The sequence below is a fragment of the Drosophila miranda genome, chromosome 4 (assembly GCF_003369915.1).
Source record: "Drosophila miranda strain MSH22 chromosome 4, D.miranda_PacBio2.1, whole genome shotgun sequence".
NCBI lineage: Eukaryota > Metazoa > Arthropoda > Insecta > Diptera > Drosophilidae > Drosophila > Drosophila miranda.
The window spans coordinates 25,887,181-25,905,136 of record NC_046677.1 but is presented as its reverse complement, the minus strand read 5'-3'; the positions used below and the strand labels follow the sequence as shown (position 1 = coordinate 25,905,136).

The following is a 17,956-nucleotide window of genomic DNA, read 5'->3' as shown; positions in this document are numbered from 1 at the left end:
ACCGAAATAAATAAGAAAGAAAGAAAAATATTTCCCCTCTAGTCTTTTTTTTTCAGCTATTTTCAGTTTGGGGCCTGCCATTTTGTACAAATTAACGAATTTAAATTTAGTGCACGGCTCTAATTTAAATGGCAAAATATTTGAGAAATGCCACAGCAAGGCACACACACGCACAGCAGAAGTGAATGAAAGTGAAAGGCGCCCGTGTGCCTCAGAGATTTGTTTCGGATAGTGATAGGGAAAACCGCATATTGAAAACAGAAGTAATTTCTGAATCAATTATGGTTGCTGCTGCTGTGTAATCAGACGTGGAAACAACAGACGATAAGCGGCATTCGATTCGTTCGGCAGAGTTTAGGTTTTTGTTATTTCTGTCACCGACGACTACGTCATCGTTTAAAGTAGAAACGCGTGCGAGTCATATGCTCTCTGGCCCCTCTCTCTTTCTCTATTTCTCTCTAAACAAAACACCTGACGACCCTGGGCAGGTACCGGGTCTGTTAGAGGTCTCTAATTCGCGAATACAAGTACGAAAGACCCGGTAAAAAAATAAAATACAAGTTTGTTTTCTGCTGCTGTTTTGCATACGACCACCGGAGAGCCTGCTCTCTGGCTGAAACGATGACTTAACCGGGTCTTGTTCAGTCTTGGAAACGTCTCTGACTTTAGGCTTAAATTTTCGGTTGCGTTAGTTTTTATCACCTCTTGCTTTTGACGACTTTAACTAGAAGTGCGTTTAGTTGTGTTTTTCTGGTTTTTCTTTTCTGGGCAATTAGTTGGGCTCCCGTCGTTTATTTGGCTGCTGCTGAGGCGCTTCTCTGTCTTGTGGCCTTTTGGCCTTTGGGTTCGTTTGTGTCTTACTGCTGGCGACTACGTTCGCACCTCCTTTTGGCCCGGAGGCAGACGTGTGCTCAACAAGAGCCTCTCCTCCTCCTCCTTCCTCCTTCTAGCTCTTCTTAATTTCCACTAACAAACCACGAGTGAAAAGAAAGCCGCTGCTGCAAAATACAAATCTCTTTCCCTCTTTCTGAATTACGTATACGCCTGGTAATCCACAAAGCGGCGTCGTTCAGAAAACTGCATCAGCATGAGACCATGAAATGGAAAAGATAAATTGTTATTTTGTGAGCCCTTGGCCCGAATCGACTGGTATTCCATGTGGTTTCTTATACATCTCTTTCTCTCTTTTGGTGGGGGCCGCCTTTCGCTAATATTTTGCTGCTTCTCTGGTTTTTCTACTTTTAAACTTAATTTGATTTAAATATATGCGTATTCGTTCGATTGTGCTCTTCTGATAGTTTCCAGCCATCCAGTTAAGTGGAAACCACACGTCCGCTTGCAACTAACTCTAAGTAAAAACTGATTTCAGATATTCTTGGGGCCCCACGAAAAAGTGCCAAAAAATCGTTTCATTGCCGCTGGTCGGGTCGTGGTCGTGGTCGTGGTCGTGCCGTGTCGATCGTTAACAGCGCGACGGCGCACGAGAGCGAGCGAACGCGAGACGGAAATAAAAAGAACGAAACAAATTTCACCACACTTACGCATACCAAAAGATATCAGAGAGAAGGAGAGGAGAGCACTAAAAAATATATATGTTTATAGTATATGCTAAATGCGCTTGGCATTGAAATGTACTCATTAATAAGTTTCGCTGCTGCTGATTGCTGCTTGTTGTTGCTGTTGATAAAATAAAATCTCCCTACACAGCTCCACATTAACTGCATAAAATGTTGTTGCATATTTTGATAAAGCTTAAATAACATTTCGCTGGTTTTCAAAGATAAGAAAAGCCGGCTATAAAGTAACACCAGAGATAGAGAGAGTGCCATAGTACAAAAGGAGAGAAATCAGAATCTACCAAGTCCAATGAGAGAGAGAGAGAAACGCTTTGGAATCGAAACGGAACAGCACTCTTTTACATACATACAGTACGGGCTCTGGTTAAGTCTTAACAGTGCTAGTTGTACTGTAACAGAACTGTTAACGTGCTAACAGTTCGAGTGGAATGCCGTCCGAAATAAGTTTTATAATTACCCGATTACCTCATTTGGGCAGAGTTTTTATTATTATTATTTTTTTGCTGTTTGGTTTTCTCTTTTTTTTGCCTATGCCAAATGACAAATTGTTGAATGCAAATGCTGCATATGCAAATCTAAAGATTAAGTTTGAAACTTTTGGCAAGTTTTATTTCACTCTGGCTTAATCGTCCACCTGATAAGGTTTTCCATATATGTACAGAAGTATGTGTGATTCAGCTATAGTTTCGTTTCCTTTCGTTTTGATTCAATTGAAATGAAATTATATAATTTGTTGCACACTTGAGTATTGTTCACGCTTTTGCTTCATCTCTTTGCTTATTTTATTGCTCATCGATGAAGTCAGCAGCAAAGTTGAGCGAAAACAAAAAACAGGAAAGGAGGCACATTTAGATACCCTTTTCAAATGATCGTTTCCATCTGAGAAATTTACACGATTTTGATCAAGTTTGTAAAGAATTTATAGAAACCTATTAATTGGAATTTCTTAAGAAAAAAAATGTCAAACGATCCAAATTTCTTTTGAAATGTTTATGATAGATCTATGATCCCCACAGATTTGGTTATAATTTGTAAAAGGTATAGAAGATTGTATAGAAACCATATTTTTTTGAACTTTTGGATGAACATTTCTTTTAGAATAAAAATGATTTTTCTTAAGCATAAGATCGAAAGTTCTGTTAAAAGAAAGTTCTTCAAAAAATGTAGATTTATATGAAATATATCTAAATTCGTATGATCAACATTCTACGGATATCTATATGATCTATACACTGATTCGAATAGCAAATATTCCATATATTATAACCAGATAAAGGCCTTAATAATGCTGTTTATAGAAACCGATTGACAGTAAAGCTGATGAAGATAATGATCATCATGATAGCGAGCTTTCAAAAGTAAACATTTGGAAGAGTATATAAAACATTTAATGATAGTAAAATCTTCTTTATCCCCATCGCAAAGTTCTCTATAAAGAGTATACAATATTTTTCTGTTGGGGCAAAATTTGCACTTCCTCTCTATTGACGATCGACAAGTATTATTTACTTAATCTTTTATGATTTTTGTGTGGCGGCTGCTGTTTACATTTTTTCTCAATTTGTTTTTTATTTATTTTCTCACACATTTCCTTTGCTTTCTGTACATACCCAAAATTTGCCTCTCTCCCTCTCTCTCTGTCTCTCTCTCTATCTTTCTCTAGAGCAAATGATTCGAAATATTCGCTAACGAAGTTAATTCCCATATCTTTCTCACAAAATCGCAACTGCAAAATATTTATAAATAAATTATAATGCCCCGAAAAATGCAAAAAAAATAATCAAGGCTTACGCAATATTTAATGTCTTTTTCGTTGATTAGATTCTCGCATGTGCCCGACGAAAAAATGTATTTAAATCTCAAGTGTGTAAGTGCATTGAAATATTCGCGTCGCATTTTAAGGATACATAATATACTCGTAGATACATATTGTATCTCCTCCGTCCGACTATATAATTATCGATGACAACCGGCATGACTTGGTTGGTGGTGGAGGCATATTAGATCATTCTTTTCGGCTCTGATGATGCCATAGTTCTCATTTTGCTTCATTTTTGGATATCAAAACAATTAAAGGAAGACATTTTCTGCACGCTTTCTCAAGGCAAATCGATCAAGGGGAAATTATTATCTCATAAAAGATGGAAAAAATGTCATAATTTTGTTAATGAATGTATTCTTTTGATGGGATCGCTGCCTGTTAAGGGAGAACGAAACTACCATCTTAAAGACTTTAGTTCTTCATAAAATAGATATAAAAAGCATATTTTTATATACGTAACCAACTTGGGCTGTACAAACTCTAAAAATTAATGAATTTTAGTTAGTTTGATCAAGGGAAAAGTTAAACTTTTGAAATAAATATGAAATACATCATGTGGAAAATTAATTCTTCAAAAAGATAGATATAAATATCATGTTTTTGTATACTTCACATTAATTAGGCCTGAAATTAGGTCCTAATTAGGGCATCAAATATGTTTTGACATTAAGTGAATAAGGAGAATAAAAGATAATTTAAGACTTGGAATTAGATACGCTTTAGACGACAACCAAATATGGGGGCATCCAAAGAGATCCAAAGAAACCCCCATTCCTATCTAAATAGTAAAGGGATCTATTAGCGGCTCTTATTTGGAGTAGACATTTTGATGTAGATCAAGAGAATAATTCACCTCAAACAAAAATTCCGCTTGAACGTTAGATCATAGTTCTTACGATTACAAACATGTTCCGCCCAACCTATTCAATCTTTAAGACTAAATTCTCCGATATTCGCCGGCATTCTTACGCCGGTTGTCGAAGAATAAGTCTCGGACCAAAGGGAGAGTAGTTACATACCAAAAAATGTATACCAAAAATAACATTCCTTGAATTTAGGTCGATACAAAACCATTATGATCTTTCATCCGAATCAACCTCTAAGTAAACCTGATCTTCCATTAGATCATTGATGTGACAACTACGTCACCGGACCGCAAAACAGCAGTCAAAACAGTTGTCTTTCCAACCGTTTAAGCCACTCGAAAACATACGCACATTGCGGCTTGTTAGGGGAAAATGCGAGGAAAATTATAGCAACAGCTGCTGCTCTCGTTTTTCAGGCAGCAGCTCTGCTGTCAAAGAAAACCCAACAACATTTTTTGTACATATGTATAAAAATAAAACTGAAAGAACCAACAACAGAAATATAACACAAAAACATTTGGGGAAAAAAAGGAAATTGTGTCAGTGGCTGCATTAGAAGAAAAGAAAAAGGCCAAAGGCGGAGGTCTCCCTGTGGTCTCCCTCGTCAACAAGCGAGGGGTATACGTGATCTGAGAGGCGTAGAGGGTGTGGTATGCATGGTGTGCATGTTTCTGGCAACATGTTGCATGGCTGTCTGTGTCTCTTAGCACGTGATGGCCAAACTGAAAAAATTAGCAAAGAAAATAGATATAGAAATAGGAATTGGCACAATTCTTAATTTGTTCAAGCGCCAGGGCAACAAAAGAACAACAGAATAACAAAAGAAGAAGCTAAAATCCACACTTATTTATAAACGTACGACTACGAGTATTTCCGCAAAAAGCAAAGAAAAAGAATTTTTGTCATTTGATTGTGGGATCCACCTCCCTCGTCCACTTTCTTATCAAAAACCCACCAAGCGGAAAGCGTCAAATAAAATATACTCGTACTTGTAGTATTTTATATATAAATATATATGTGTATTTATATAAAGACAGGTCTTTCATATCGCCTTTGATAAGACCGAAGAGCTTTGGCACAGTTTCTAGTTAAGAACGGGATAGCCCCCTGTCAAAAGAAAAACAATGAAAAAAAGAGTTTTCTCTTTTAGTTTTCTATTCCTAGAATTACTCGTAAACATTAGGTTCTTTGTATGGGTTATAGAGGGTGAAGTGAACTGGTAAGAGGAGCGGAGCCATATATAAACTCTGGCTTACGTAACGCTCAAATTTAAGAACCCTCGCCTCCCTCTGTCGCCTCGTTGGAGGCTCTTACGAGGCGTAACAGTTGGTTAGGTCTGACGTCAGTTAGCGTCTGTTGAGCAGCAACAATGGCAACAAATTTAGAGTGCTTGACGATTCGACTAACGAGTGTAACTAAGGAAAACTACGGTTAAGCCAAGAGGCAGAGAGAACAGTAAGTGTTTTCTTATTAAAGTTGTAATTAAAAACCAAATAAAAAAGGGTAGAAACAAAGATGTTTCTTATAGAAATCTGGCAACGTAGAAAAAAAATATATAAAGCCTGTGAATACTATACTCAATACCGCCATACATCAAAAACAATATTGTAAATCCTCTTTTCAGATAATTATAGTCCTTTAAAGCCTGTCATATTTAGTGCATAAGATGTCAGAGTTTCGTACGTGGAAAGTTAATTATAATAATTTGTATTGATATTGGGTGTTTTCGGTTGATTTCAAATAAGATAGCTTCATTAGGTAGGACTTTTGCGGTTAAAAACTCATGAGATGACAACCGCTTTCGCGATCCGCTCTCTCGATATCGTGATTGGGCCCAGCCCAGGTAAACAAAAGGTGCGCTTCAACTACTGGCCATTAGATAGATTCGATCGCAACTAGATTCTGATATCTGGTTTTTTTGTACCTTCGAAATTGAGGAGGACGTAAAATATTTTTGGCAGTAATAATTATAACATAATTGATGACTTTTCATAGATCTGTAGATTTTGAATAGATCCCAAATATATATAATTACTTCTTTCTATTGATTTTTTACTTTTTGTCGTGGTTCCTAATTGATCTAATCTTTCAATCTTTTGGGTACATTGATATATATGGGTAAATAGCATTAATTCGAATTTAAAACCTGTTAAAGGTACCCTTTGATCAAATATAACCTGTTAAATTCACTCTGAATTCCACATTCATTGTCATTAGGCAACGAGTTTTTTTTTTCGTGGTACCCTAATGTATGCAGCAAGCCGATTCAATTTCCGGGCTTAAACGTTTTCGTTCAGACTGAGAACAAAAAAGTTTGATTTCGGTTTTGTTGGGGGGAATACTCGTCATATCATGTCACGCATAGCTTAACACACGATGTACATTGTACACACTTTAAATGGTTACTAAAAATAGCAATGGGAATAGTTTGAGATGTACTTACTTGGCCTGTTGTTCAACTAACTTATCCACTTTGGCCTGTATGGCCTCCGCCGAGGGTTTGTGTACTTCCCCAAGGAATGTGAGGATGGATTTTGAGAGAGTCTCGATTTCTTTATGTGATGATTTAAGTTGATTTGATTCTTCACGTAATTCCTATGTGAAACGAAGAATGTTTATTAATTATAACGTGCGAATATAGTCGAGGAATTTCAATTAATATTAATTAAGGTTAATTAAGATCTCAAGTAAACGAAAAATTTAATTAAGGGAAAGCTCTCTTTAGATCTTTTTTTGCTGCCCAACCACTAACCTGTACACATAATTTTGTAGTAGTTTTTCTTGTTATTTCACTCTCAATTTCGGTTTTGATTCCAGTTTTTTCGAGAATGTAAAAAAATGTGAAAAATAAATGTGTTGACTTGACTTTAAAGCTATTTTTGGTTTAGAAAAAAAAACCGAAGAGCTAGTGATACAACAACAAAAGAGTAAAACAAATACATACATCAAATTTATAGTCTGTTTCTGTCTATTTTTTTTCGTCATTGTTTATCATTGTTTTGTTGAGGAGGTCTTATACGAATAGTTTTGGTGTTGTTTTTTTTTTTTTGGTTGTTTTATCGCCCAGGTATCGGCACTGTATATGGCGCTTGTATGACAACATCGTCAGATCGATAAGGAGGTTGCGGGGAGGCACTCTTTTATGGTTGGAAATTGGCTTCAATTGAAATGTGATTTGAAAAGACTGCTATACAGAGACTGATAAACAAGGCCTATCTTTTGTACTTCTGTCTGCTATTAATAGTAGTACTATTTTGCACAATTATCGCCCCAAACAATGAGCTCATCTTACAGCAAAAACTCATTCAATTTTGCTGATTACAAATCAACAAATAAAATCCATTATTGATACTAATAAATAATAAAACTAATACTAATACTAATAAATAATGTTGTACAACTAAATGACACCTTGGAATTATTGAATTTACATGAAGATTAGCCAGTCGTAAAGCGTGCTTCCAGCTATCAAGCCTTATATAAGTCGCTATCATATGGGATTCCATTGAAAAACAAAGTCTAAGGAAACTGAAAGTTTTAGCATTTCTTTTTTGGTTTGTTTCTTGTTTTCCCTTAATTACACAAGCATCATTAATAGATTTGTTGGTCTATTCGACATGCCCGAAATCAGCTGCTTTATAGCTTTTCGTGAAGCTCAACTCAAGATGAGAGAGAGAGAGCGGCGACGGCGGCGGAGAGAGAGCAAAACTAAGAGAGCGGAAGCTCTTTGGGTCCACAACAACGTGACCGTGAACTTGATGTCGGCATGGGTTTGATACATATACAAAAAATGTTACATACATAGATATGTACACATATATTATATCAACATATAATATGTAAATGTAGATATACATAGCTTGGTAAAAATATTTGACATACCGTAAAGCCCAATAGGGAGGCCGGGGCGCAAATGAATGAATCGCATCATACATACAAATATGTGTGGTATGGAATGGAATGGCATGTAAATTTACTTGTGACCTTAAAAAACAGTAGGGAAGGTACTATTTCACTTTGGCACGCCGAAGCGTAAACACCCTACAAAGACTTTTAAGGAGGGTTTTTGATGCCGTACTCTCAGCCTCGTTACTAAGGCGGACCTAGGTAGGTCAGGTTCAGACGATTCCAAGGAATGATCTCACTTTTCATTAAAGATTAGAAATGCACAAAAGATAGGTCACAAACTATAAGAATAGTTTCCCTTCTTACGGCTATTCAAAATGTCGTTAAATACCTTACAAAAAAAAAGAAGAAAAACTCACCTGAATGGCATTCTTTGTATCTTCCAAATGACGTCGGGATCTTACAGTTGGATCGACATTGCGGAACTTATCCTCTAGTCGACCTAATGCCTTCTCCCAGCCGTGCAAGCTGTTCTCAAAGCTATCCCAGTGCTCGGCCAACTGTTGCAGATTATCGCGACGCTGTTCGAGACTGCGTACCAGTTCCTGCCACAAGCGATTCAGGTCACCGTTATCCTTCTCAATCAATTGGCGATTGCGTGCGTCCGCCTGGCGTATGAGGGCCTGCGATTGTTGGTTAACCAGAGAAAGGTCGCTGCTTTGACTCTGCGAAATATACGCGCCGGTTAATATCCAGTGTTACGAGAGTATGGTATGGTATATGGGTATGGGGGAGTGCGTGTGTGCGGGTGTGACGTAACCCTCACAATCGTTAGTATGTTTATATAAAAATTATATATTTTTTGTGTTGTTTTGAATATTTTAGTGTATATTTTGTGTTCTCTTGAAAGAGTTCCCTAGTCTACTATTTAAATATGTATATGTATATTTGAACCCTGACATATGTCTGCTGTTCTCTAGGGGGGTGTCAAGATGGAACAGACTGCTTATTCCTATAGAATTTTTTTCGTAGATACTTTTACACACACGCACACACGAACGCGTACACGTACACACACCTCAAATAAAGCTTCCTCTTGGTTTTCTTTTTATCTCTTTTAGTTCTTTTATAATAGATTCGATTCGAATGGCTGTAGAATGACGTTAGCCTCTGAATACGATATTGATGTCTATCCGCTTTTTGTTTGTTGTGTTATTTTTTCCTCGTTCAATTTCAATTTGCGCGTTTCAAGCACATGGCTTTTTTTTGTATCAGAACGAAACGAGTAATTCCAAATATAACAAATAACGCAATCTTTTCCCTTTCTAGACGTGTCTGTCGTCGTCGTCGTCTCTTTCCATACGTGGTATATATTCGCTTGTATATATTTTTGTATATGCTTTGGAGCAAATCGCGAATACACAACAACCGCACAGATAAACGTCTCAGATAGAAGTGAAACAACTCAAAAAACCCCAACCCCAAGCACGAGTTAGAACTGTAAAGAGCGGTGCGCCACTAAGAGAGGACTTTCCCAACAAAAGCGCACGGCTAAAGAGCTCAAAAAAAGCCGGTCGGTCACAGCTCGAAACACGTTTTTTGAGGCACCACTGTAGCAGCATATCACAGCATACATACGTGTATATGTGTAAACTCGTATGTATAGGTACGAATATATTTTTGGGTGGGCGTGGGTGTTGAGGAACTAATATCTATAGACCACTCAAAAAACCTCGAAACCTTCAATTTGAGTGCCTCTCCAAGCTTCCCAACCGGCATGCTCTGCCCTACAAAGCTACATACAGTTACAGCAAAACAGCTGTATGCGAAGAGTAAAGAGAGAGCGCTCTTAAAGCTCGCTCAGCTAACAGACAAAATAAAACGGAGAAGAGCTACCCAACATGTGTTTTTGTTGCTTTGTTACAGTGTCGGCCGCGGCTCTTGGCAACCAGGGATAGAAGATGTACAGAGTTGTATGGATAGTCCAACTGCAGTCAAAGTTCTACCACTTGAATAAATAACTTTATACAAATGAAACTTGATAAATAGAAACCATAGTCCATATTGCTACAACTTGAACGGAGCACTGTAAACCTCTATTACAAAAGATTTCATCTAAAGATGTTCTAGCTACAGACGAATCTATTATATTTATAAACATTAAGTCATAGAAGTTCACCTCTTATTTACATAGAGGTCAAAGTTATGAATTAATTTCCATACAAAAATGGTTATTTTATATTTTCATCTTTGGTATTTAGAAATATTAGACATGAATAAATCATTGCTCTCAACCGAATATATGGTCGTTTATAGATGCTGATGCCCCCCTTGGCCATGCCCATCCCTGGCTAAAAACTGGTTGCTTTATAAAGTGCTTCTGCCAGCCAGCTTGCTCTGCTGTGATGATGTCATATCGCTTAATACGTTCCGCACACAGAGCAACAGCAACAACAACAGCTGTTTTTTTTTCGCTTCGAAACTGAGCATTAAATTCGGACGAGGCTTGTTGTGCCTTGAATAATCAAACCAAAAGTTTGACAGACCGAACAGGCCGACGACGATAAGCTCTCAATATATGTATGTACGAATACACTCGAGTGTAGCGACGACCGACGAGTAGGTTAAAAGTTTAATGAGTTCCCAAGGTAACAGCAGGCGCTTACGAAAGTAAACAAATGGACTCGGGGCGCGTTCAATAAAACACTATCATCATCTGACACCTCCAGACTGGGGGGAAGAGAGAGGGCCAGACACTCTAAGAGAAACTAACGAAGAGCGAGACAACGAGAGATAGGGGAAAATGGAATTGAAAGTGTCTGGAGAGCTTTTTGCCGGCCGGCAAATCAAGTCGCAACGAGAATGCAATCGATTTGGGTGCGGGTAAATGACAATTTCATACATATTTATTCTCTTTCTCTCTCTCTCTCTCTTTCCGTCTCTCTGTCTCTTAAGGCGTTGCATTTGCACGAGTACAAGTATGGGAGTATATGCGTGTGTGCCTCTGTTTGTGGCACATCCTTGGGCAATGTGTCATTTTTTGGGTTTGTATTTTTGGAAAACAGGTCTTTCGGCTATGGCTACATATACATATTTATGTATGCACCAAAATGTGCAAGCTGCCAGCTGAATATGCATGACTAAGTACATACGTATGTATTTATGTATGGAGACGTGTACATAAGAGTGCAATTAATGCGAGAAATATTTTAAGTTTGAGTCAACTAGAGCCTTTCACTCCAATAACTCCTCTAACTTAAAGATTTTGTTGCATTCTAATCATAGTCAAATGATGCAAAATATTTAAACCAACGAAATATGAGTGTAGGCTGACATGATCATGTGATCATCCCAATCGGATGATAGCTATACGACATAATAATCCGTATAAAAAAAAAGTTTTGGCAAATTATGTACATACGAGTACAAATCACGTACTAGGCGCGGAAATAACATAAAAACCTGATCTCCAAGAGACACTTTACAACAGATCTTTCCTAAGAAAAGCTATTTGATGCAGTAAGCCGCCTTTTGGAAGACCTATACTGAGTCACAACTTCTAAAGATTGCTTGGAATATGCACATACTATAATTTTTTTCAATTAAAAAAATTTCAGACCCCACGCATGGCATACATTTGGTTTTTGTATTCCTAGTCCCGATTTTTGCACCGTCAATTTGTGCGGCCTAGCGCCAAAAGCACTACATAGGAGCAAGGGAATGCCCTTTCTTCGTCATTTGTGCATACAAATTCCAGTAAAAATACTATCCCTACAAGCGTTCCATTCACACAAAGTATCTGTGTAATCCCCGATAGATGTATGGTTTTTATTGATCCCTTCAAATGGCTCACCTGAACATTTCCAATGGCATGGGACAGCTTCTGTATGTTAAAGTGCACTCCAGCCAAATTCTGTACGGGTTCATCGCTGAATTTGGTGCGCTCAATGGTGGCCTTAACGCGATCAATCGATTGCTGATATTCGCGCCAGCGTTCGGCCTCCTGCTCCAGTTCGCTCTGCTGGGTCTTGGCATTGGCCAGGGTGTTGGTTAGTTTGTTCTGGAACTGGGCCAATTCGGAGGATAACTCCGACTGCTCGTAGTTGTTGAGCGACGACCAGATCTTGTCGGCTGCCTCTTGGATCTGCTTGTGCACCAGATTGCGGATGGGTGCCTCGTTGCCAAAGAAGATCTTGTGCTCGTCCAGGTCGTGGACCAGATGCTCATAGTCGATGCCATGCTGGCTGTTCTGCAGACGCAGCTCAGCCTCGTGGACCCAGTCGTTGAATTTGGCCACCAGTTGCATGTACTCCAGCCGGGAGTCGCGGTTGTTCTTCAGATACTTCTCGCGGTCCTCGAGCTCGTGCGGCAGGGAGGCCACCAGGGAACGACCCTCGGAAAGCATTTCCAGCAGAGAGCTGGGCATTCCGATTTCCGTCTTTACGCCATCGTTAATCTTGTTGAACTTCTGCAGATGGGCGTCAATGTCCTGGCTGAGGCTCTGGTGTTTCTGCAGCTCACGCTCCACCGACTCTGGATCACGATCGAGCAGGGGACGGGATTTGGCTGCGCCCTCATGGCTGTGCAGCCAATCGAGAATTTCGCTTAGCTCCGCGCCCATCTTCTTGTGGGACTCCAGCTGAAGCTGATGCTTCTGTCGCTGTGACTCCACGGCCTTGCGGAGATTCTGCAGTTGGTTTTTCAGAGACTGCAGCTGCTCGGTGATGCTGTTCTTGTCCGCAGCATTGCCCTCAGAGGCGATCTTCTGGCCCTTGTCGTTGGCCGAGGCCAGGACACCCTCGCACTCTTGAATCTTGACAATCACATCGTCATACTTGTTGATCTTATCCTCCAGGCTGTCGGGGGAGTTCTCAATGTCAATGATCACATCGGTGTACTTCATGATAAAGGATATGATCTCATTGATCAGCGCAATAAACTGTTCGCGAAGCAGCAAAAGCTGACGGAGATGGGCCAACTGGTCTTCAATCAGCTTGATCATATCATCCTGTTGGGCCAAAATGCTCTGCAATTCAGGCAGATCATCCATCTGCATGTCACCCATCTTGCTCTTGCTGTCCTTCAGTTCCTTGAGTATACCCTCGTAGGCACCCAACAGATCCTGGACATCCTCGATCCTCGAGCCAATCGGGCGATTCAGCTCACGCATGCGCTGCTGAATGGTGCTCAGGAACTGACTGCAATCGGCCAAACGACTCTTGGCATCCTTGTACTTCTTGATATGGTCGCCTAAGGCATTAACCCTATCATCGATAGTATTCTTTACACGTCCATAGCGGTCCTTCATGTTCTTAATGTCATCGTTTAGTTTGAGTTTATCGGCATTGCTTAGGGTTGGCAAGATACTCTTGCCCTGCTCGGATACATCGTTGCAGAGGCCGCCCATATTCTCGGCATTCTGTAGCAGCTTCTTGTAGTGCGCCAGCTGCTCTTCCAGGACAGGCAAACTGGTGGTCCTTAGCTCACCTTCGGTGGCCGTTTCCATTTCGTTCAGCCAGTCGCCCATCTTCTTCATCGAGTCTTCGAAGGCCTTGCGTCCCTGGAGTAGATCGTCCAAAGATTTGCCTCGCTTGCTGCTCTCGTCCTTCAGGGTCTGATAGTCGGCGGCTATTTCGTCGAGGATCTGCTGTAGGGCAGCCTTGTCCCCGTCATCGCAATCCTTCATGATGTTTGCTGCCTGACGTTGGACATCGCTGAGTACACTGTCGTTGAACTGTTTGGCATCATCGTCGTATTTTTTGTTCTCCTGCAGTTTCTTCTCAATCTCTCCAGAGGTCAATGGATGATAGACGGGTAGCTTGCGCACCTCCGAGATCTTTGTCTTGAGCCATTGACGGGCCTTGTCCAGATCGTTTTCCAGGCCCTTTCGTGCCTTGCTAGCCTCCAGAGCGCGATCCAGTTCGGCCTTTAGCACGCCAGCCAGATTACGATTCTCCGTGTTGAGGTTCCTCAGAGCAGACTCCAGTTGGGAGTACTCTGCTGGCTCCAATTCCGGCTGCATGTTGGCAATACGCTTCTCGAGGACATCAGCCAGGGATTGCTTTGCTTCGGCATCCTTCATCAGGCTCTTGATCTTCTGCTGACGCGCCTCGGCATCCTTGGGTGTGTATCCCAGAGGAGTGGGGGCCTGCAGCTCGTCGATCTGTTGCTTCACCCAATTCTGGAGCTGGTCAATCTCACCCTTGGCTCCATCCACACCCTTGTTGGTGACATCCAGGAGCTGGGCCTTGCGATCGATGCGCTTGCCGAGATCGGCAAAGCGACGATCCAGAGATTTCATTTGCTCTTCGACCTGCTGGCCATCCAGGTTGCTGATAACCTCTGCCACCTGTGCGGCTTTACCCTTGAGCTCCTGGATCTTGGGATGACCCTGGAGTTCGTATTCGTTTTTGATCTCATTAATGGCGGCCGTCTTTTGGGCGCAATTCAGGCCCGATCCGCGATCCAGGACATCCATGCGCTTGATGAGTGTGTCGAACCAATTTTGGACATCCTGCATGCCCTGGCGGTAGCCATCGATGACATTCTGGCCCGCCTGCTTCTTGGCAATGGCATCCATTAGCTCCGATTCCAGCTTGTCGATGTTGTCATCCAAATCTGTGTCCTCATCGCCCACTAAAAAACAAACAAATTAATATTTACGATATTTGTAATCTTTCCTTTAAGCACTCACATGATCCAGTCATTTCCAGCATCAATTGCGAGCGTTTATCGCCAATGGAATTCAATAGATCATTCATCGCCACAAGCTCCTGTTGTGCCGCCTCGGGACGGAGTTTGCTTGGACGCATCGACCAGTCGGAGACGGAGCTCTGTTGCTTCTTAACCCAATCCTGCAGCTCGGCGCGCTGCTTCTGCTGTTGCTCCAATTCGCCAACGGATGCAGTCAAACCACCCAAATGGGATTGCACCTAAACAAAGGCATTGAAACATGTTTATCTATTCGCAGTTTCTTGAGAATTTAATTGATTTTTTAAATGGAATAAAACAAGCAGTTAATAATTTAATTCAAGACATGCTGCCCCAGCCACCGCATCATGATTTGGTTCCGGATTTGTGTGATCCTTGGCATAGCTTACCTTGGCGACGAGTTCGTGCAGCTTACTCACATGGGCACTATTCAGGCGAACTATGCGACGATAGTTGCTGACACGCTCATGGGCAATCGGATCCAAACGCGCCTCATGGACATCGCTGAGCTCAACTTGGATCTCATCATCATCTTCATCGATATCGTCGGTTGAGCTCCGAGTCTTTTGCGGCGGTTGCTTTTTCGAAGCAATAGCAATGGCATAGGCAATAGGCATTTTTCGAGCATTTTTTGTTTGTTTTGGTAGTGCGTTTATACAACAGTTACGGGTTGGGTTGTGGGTCGTGGGTTGTGCAGCAAATCAAACAAAAGTTAGGGCAGTTTTGGGTGTTTTTTGTGTTTTGTTTGGGGATGGTTAGGGGTTAAATTGGAAAAACAAATCATTGGTTAGCAAATCAAATAAAATGGAAAAATCAAATAAATGTGAAATTGGTCAAGAAAGTTATTAGAAAGTAGTGCCACTCTTCCACTCTTAGGAGAACATTCGTCAAATGATGCTTGCTTCGCTGTACAAATATTCCATAAAGGAAAGGGCTTCGTCATAGTTAAGACATAGACTTCTAGTCGATCCAAGACTACTCGTCACGAACGAAAGGCGTTATATAAATTACCCATAAGCGAACGGATACATTCGTGTCGAATGACACAAGAAGAAACCATTCACAACGAGAGTTGAGGTATTTTTCACGAATAAATACTGTAGTATTTTGAATCTTGCGTGCCATTACATATTTAAATTTTCAAATTGGTTTTAAATTATATAAATTTTCTGATTTAAATTAAATTTAGATCGAAAATCGATCCAATATTATATAGTAAGAAATATAGAAAGAAATATAGTACCGCTAAAATACTGAAAATCAGCTCTATTTTGTATCAACTGATGACACATTGCCAGTCACGCGTAAGCGTTGCATATGACGAATGTACAACCAATGGAACTATGGTCTTAGCAGGAAACAAATCTACAAAATGCTTCCTTAAATAATAACTACTTGATAGTAAAAGGATCACACATCTACAAACAAACATCAAGTTATTATCTATCCAGATTCCTACCTGATCCAGCAGATCTTCAAGCTTGGCGCGCACAATCAATTCACGTTCGGGTATGGCCTGCATGGCCGTCTCCAGCGGAGAGCTGGGACGACTAATCGAGGCAGTGGCGGCTTCACAGGCCTGCACGGCGGCTGCCAGTCGGGACTTTTCGTTGTTCAACTTGTGCTGCATTTCTTGGGCGCACCTGAGTTGATTCTGTGCCAGCTCTAAGCTGGTCGCCGGTGCATCCAGTTCGGTCTGAATAATCGGCTCGTAGGCCTCCAGATTCCGCATGATGCTGTCGAGGGTATCCTCGTACTCCTGGAACTTTGCCAGTGATTCCAGCAGGCGATTCTTGATCTGCACTGAGGTCTGCAGCAGGGAGTTGTAGCTGTCCTGGATGTTCTTCAGTTGCGACTCGACCGTGGGACGGATGGCTGGAGTGGTGGATTCATAGCGTTTAATCTGCGCCTGACCCTTGGCATTCAGGTCATCCAGATTGGTCTGGTACTTCTGTATTTCAGAGAGCAATGCCTCGTGCTGTTTGATCTGCTCCTGGGTCTGTTCGCGATTCGAGATGAACAGCGAATTGTGGGCCATCAGCTGGAAGGAGATCTGCAGCAGCCACTTCTCCACATCCTGCAAACTCTGATGGTACGCATTGTAGTCGAGCATCTCCTGCTCGAGAGCCTTAATGTGCGACGAGCAATCGTTCTTTAGCTTGTCGCAACGCGACTGCAAGCGATTGACGGCATCCACTTCGGTGCCCAACTCCCGGGCCTCCGACTGCAGCTGCTCCAGATCGTTGCCCTTCTGCTTCAGCTCATTGCCCAACGTCTTGTAGCGCTCGAGAAGAGTCTTCATTTCGCTGAGCTCTCCCTTGGTCTCGGGCGCCGCCTTCAGCGTCTTCTCTGTCCCGCTTAGCCACTTCTCGAGCTTGTCCTTGTTGGCGGCAAAGTCGCTCCAGCGATTCTGGGCTTGCTTCAGGTCGCTCAACTTCTGCTTGACAGCCAGACCCAAGGCATCCCAGTCCTCGCGCACTTTGGTCATCAGCTCGCGCAGTTTCTCCTGCTTGTCCTCGGGCGTGATGTTGGAGGCCTTCGAGTAGGCATCTTGCACCAAGGCCAACAAATGCTGACCCTCGGGCAGACGAGAAGTCAGAGACTGTTGGAGGAAAAGAGAGTGTTTTTTATGTTAGAGCTTGATCATATTATAGTCTCTTCGGAACACCATCTGGTATCCCCATCAAAGACTTCTCCATTACTCACATTGACTGTATCCAATTTCTGGGCTATGATCGAAGCATCCCCTTCGGTACTGCAATCGTTGAGAACTTGCTGTGCCTTCTCTATCCAAGCATCCATTTCCTTCTTGTAGTTGAGGAACTCTGTGTGATCCGACAGATTCTTCTCGATCTTGGCCACCAGTCCCTGGGCAGAGGTCAATAGTTTGGTGTAATTGGCCTGCGTTTCAATAGTTTGATCGCGTATCCGTGTACAGGCACTCTGCTCCATCAAGAGCTCACAGTTGTCGTTCAAATCCTCGACATTGTCCTTCTCGGCGAGCACTTCCTCGAGTAATTTCTATGGGGAAATCGAAGACTTGATTATTAAAATCGAGTAAAACAGAAGTTGGAAAGCACATAAAGCATATATTAGGCATTAGACAATTAGTCTGTGTAAATGATTAGAGGCTG

General features: G+C 41.4%; 1 protein-coding gene across 22 annotated transcripts in view; it reads right to left on the bottom strand.

Moving 5' to 3' along the window:
- The window catches only part of LOC108161745 (nesprin-1), a 123,619-nt gene that overhangs the window by 53,721 nt on the left and 51,942 nt on the right, over positions 1 to 17,956 (bottom strand). For 18 of the 22 annotated variants that reach the window (XM_033393545.1, XM_017296072.2, XM_017296078.2 and 15 more), the window contains 7 exons: positions 17,529 to 17,843; positions 16,282 to 17,424; positions 15,212 to 15,400; positions 14,806 to 15,043; positions 11,965 to 14,747; positions 8,531 to 8,836; positions 6,709 to 6,860 (listed from right to left, as the gene is read on the bottom strand). In XM_033393545.1, the coding sequence (XP_033249436.1) occupies positions 6,709 to 6,860; positions 8,531 to 8,836; positions 11,965 to 14,747; positions 14,806 to 15,043; positions 15,212 to 15,400; positions 16,282 to 17,424; positions 17,529 to 17,843 (5,126 nt within the window). The remainder of the gene's footprint in view (positions 1 to 6,708; positions 6,861 to 8,530; positions 8,837 to 11,964; positions 14,748 to 14,805; positions 15,044 to 15,211; positions 15,401 to 16,281; positions 17,425 to 17,528; positions 17,844 to 17,956) is intronic. The other 4 variants (XM_017296073.2, XM_017296079.2, XM_017296075.2 and 1 more) reach the window with 1 other exon arrangement.